The following is a 1,534-nucleotide window of genomic DNA, read 5'->3' as shown; positions in this document are numbered from 1 at the left end:
TTTGGATTTCGCGATTTTCTTTCAACTGCTTGAAGGATGCTTCCCGCACGTTCAGCAGCTTCCCCTGATACCACACACCTACCGCAACAAAGCTACCTTAGCTCAAGCTGTTGTAAACATCTATGGGCATCAAGACTTGATGCAATCACTCAATACAATACAAAGGATCACTCCCCTCAACCCTCTCCTGCAGCTAATCGGCGGAGTCTTCTGACAAAAACATGTTTTCTTATTCCCCCTACTCGACACAGACGGCGTGAGCGCGGCATTGTCAACACAGGGTCAAACAAGAAAATATCATCGATCCCAAGCATCTCACACTCCCCACAGCCACCCACCCTCAGAGGAAACACGCCGTATTTCTCTCGCCCCACAACCGAAAGCCCCGCGAGACAAGAAGTTTTGGCACTGTCACCCTCTGTCAGGATCAGCGTGCACTCCTGGGCATACCGGCCACCTGCAGAGCAGAAGAAAGCGAGACAGAATACACAGCGCATAGCCACGCAGCACAGAAAATGCATCATTTTTTCATGATTTCCGTGCGCTGCTCCTACACATAGCTTCAGGCAACGATAAATCTGAATGCAGATGTTGAACGCCTAGCGGAGAATCTGCTCCTTGCACAGCCAATACATCCCGGGACGCGGCAAGGCAGGCACCTCTTGAACATCGGCTAAAGCCACACTGCCACGAGGGGCCGTTTCCTCCTATGCTTGTGCGCACCCTCAGTTTGAACTGTATTGCGTGAAAGAGGGAAGGATACGTGCGGTAGGTATGTATGGATAAGACAGAAACGGAAACAGTAACAGTAACTGCACTTACCCGCTTCATTTGCATCTTCTAGCTTGGAAATGCCTGTCAGCCGTTCTCTGCCCTTTGTCTTTCCTACTGACATTTGCCGTCTCAGTTCAACCTAATAAACACGCACATCCATCAGCAGTGAAGAAAACTGAATCAAACCAAAGCGAACCCCAGACCCCTGCCTGTGCCCCACACTCCATACAACCAGATCACTAGCTCCACTGGTTAACCAGTTACAGCTATACAGCTGGCAACCAAACACGCCTGTCTCAGAATGTACGGCAGCTGTACAGGCCTGCCTACCTGCGCCTTCGTTTGAGCCCATAAGAGTACCCCCTCCAGTATGGGGGATTTTGCGACGGCGTTAATTGTTCTTTCAGAAAGAGTGCACTTGCTGCCGAAGCGGGATACTGTGGTGGTTAAGGTTTCCTTAGTCTGTGAATCGAACGCGGGGTTCTCAATAAGACACTTAACAAACACCCAAAGGTGTTGCCTGAAGAAAGGGGAGTGGCACACAGTGGCACAAAGCAGCTGCACGCACGCGCGCCAGCTAGCCAGCTAGATACAGGCTGCTGAGAACCCTCAACTAGCTGTAAGCTAGCTAGATCTGTCTGTGTTCTGTTGCCGCATAGCCGGGGTAGGATGCGAGAAGAGACGGACTTGACGTGGGGAGGTTTAATCTCCATGCCTCCTTTGTTTTTTGCATTCGCTTTCTTCACCAGAGCCGCCAACA

At 50.9% G+C, this 1,534-nt stretch overlaps 1 protein-coding gene across 1 annotated transcript in view; it reads right to left on the bottom strand.

Moving 5' to 3' along the window:
• EMH_0085880 (DNA topoisomerase II, putative) overlaps positions 1-1,487 on the bottom strand; it is a gene marked incomplete at both ends in the record, with an annotated part of 3,166 nt that extends 1,679 nt beyond the window's left edge. The window contains 5 exons of the mRNA XM_013500954.1: positions 3-64; positions 339-457; positions 823-913; positions 1,105-1,294; positions 1,462-1,487. Of these exons, the coding sequence (XP_013356408.1) occupies positions 3-64; positions 339-457; positions 823-913; positions 1,105-1,294; positions 1,462-1,487 (488 nt within the window). The remainder of the gene's footprint in view (positions 1-2; positions 65-338; positions 458-822; positions 914-1,104; positions 1,295-1,461) is intronic.
• Positions 1,488-1,534: the final 47 nt, after the last annotated feature.

The sequence above is a fragment of the Eimeria mitis genome, genomic scaffold (genome assembly GCF_000499745.2).
Source record: "Eimeria mitis Houghton genomic scaffold, Emh_scaff6093, whole genome shotgun sequence".
NCBI classification, from domain to species: domain Eukaryota; phylum Apicomplexa; class Conoidasida; order Eucoccidiorida; family Eimeriidae; genus Eimeria; species Eimeria mitis.
Note: the sequence above shows the minus strand (reverse complement) of the source record. Positions and strands in the feature narration are given on the sequence as shown.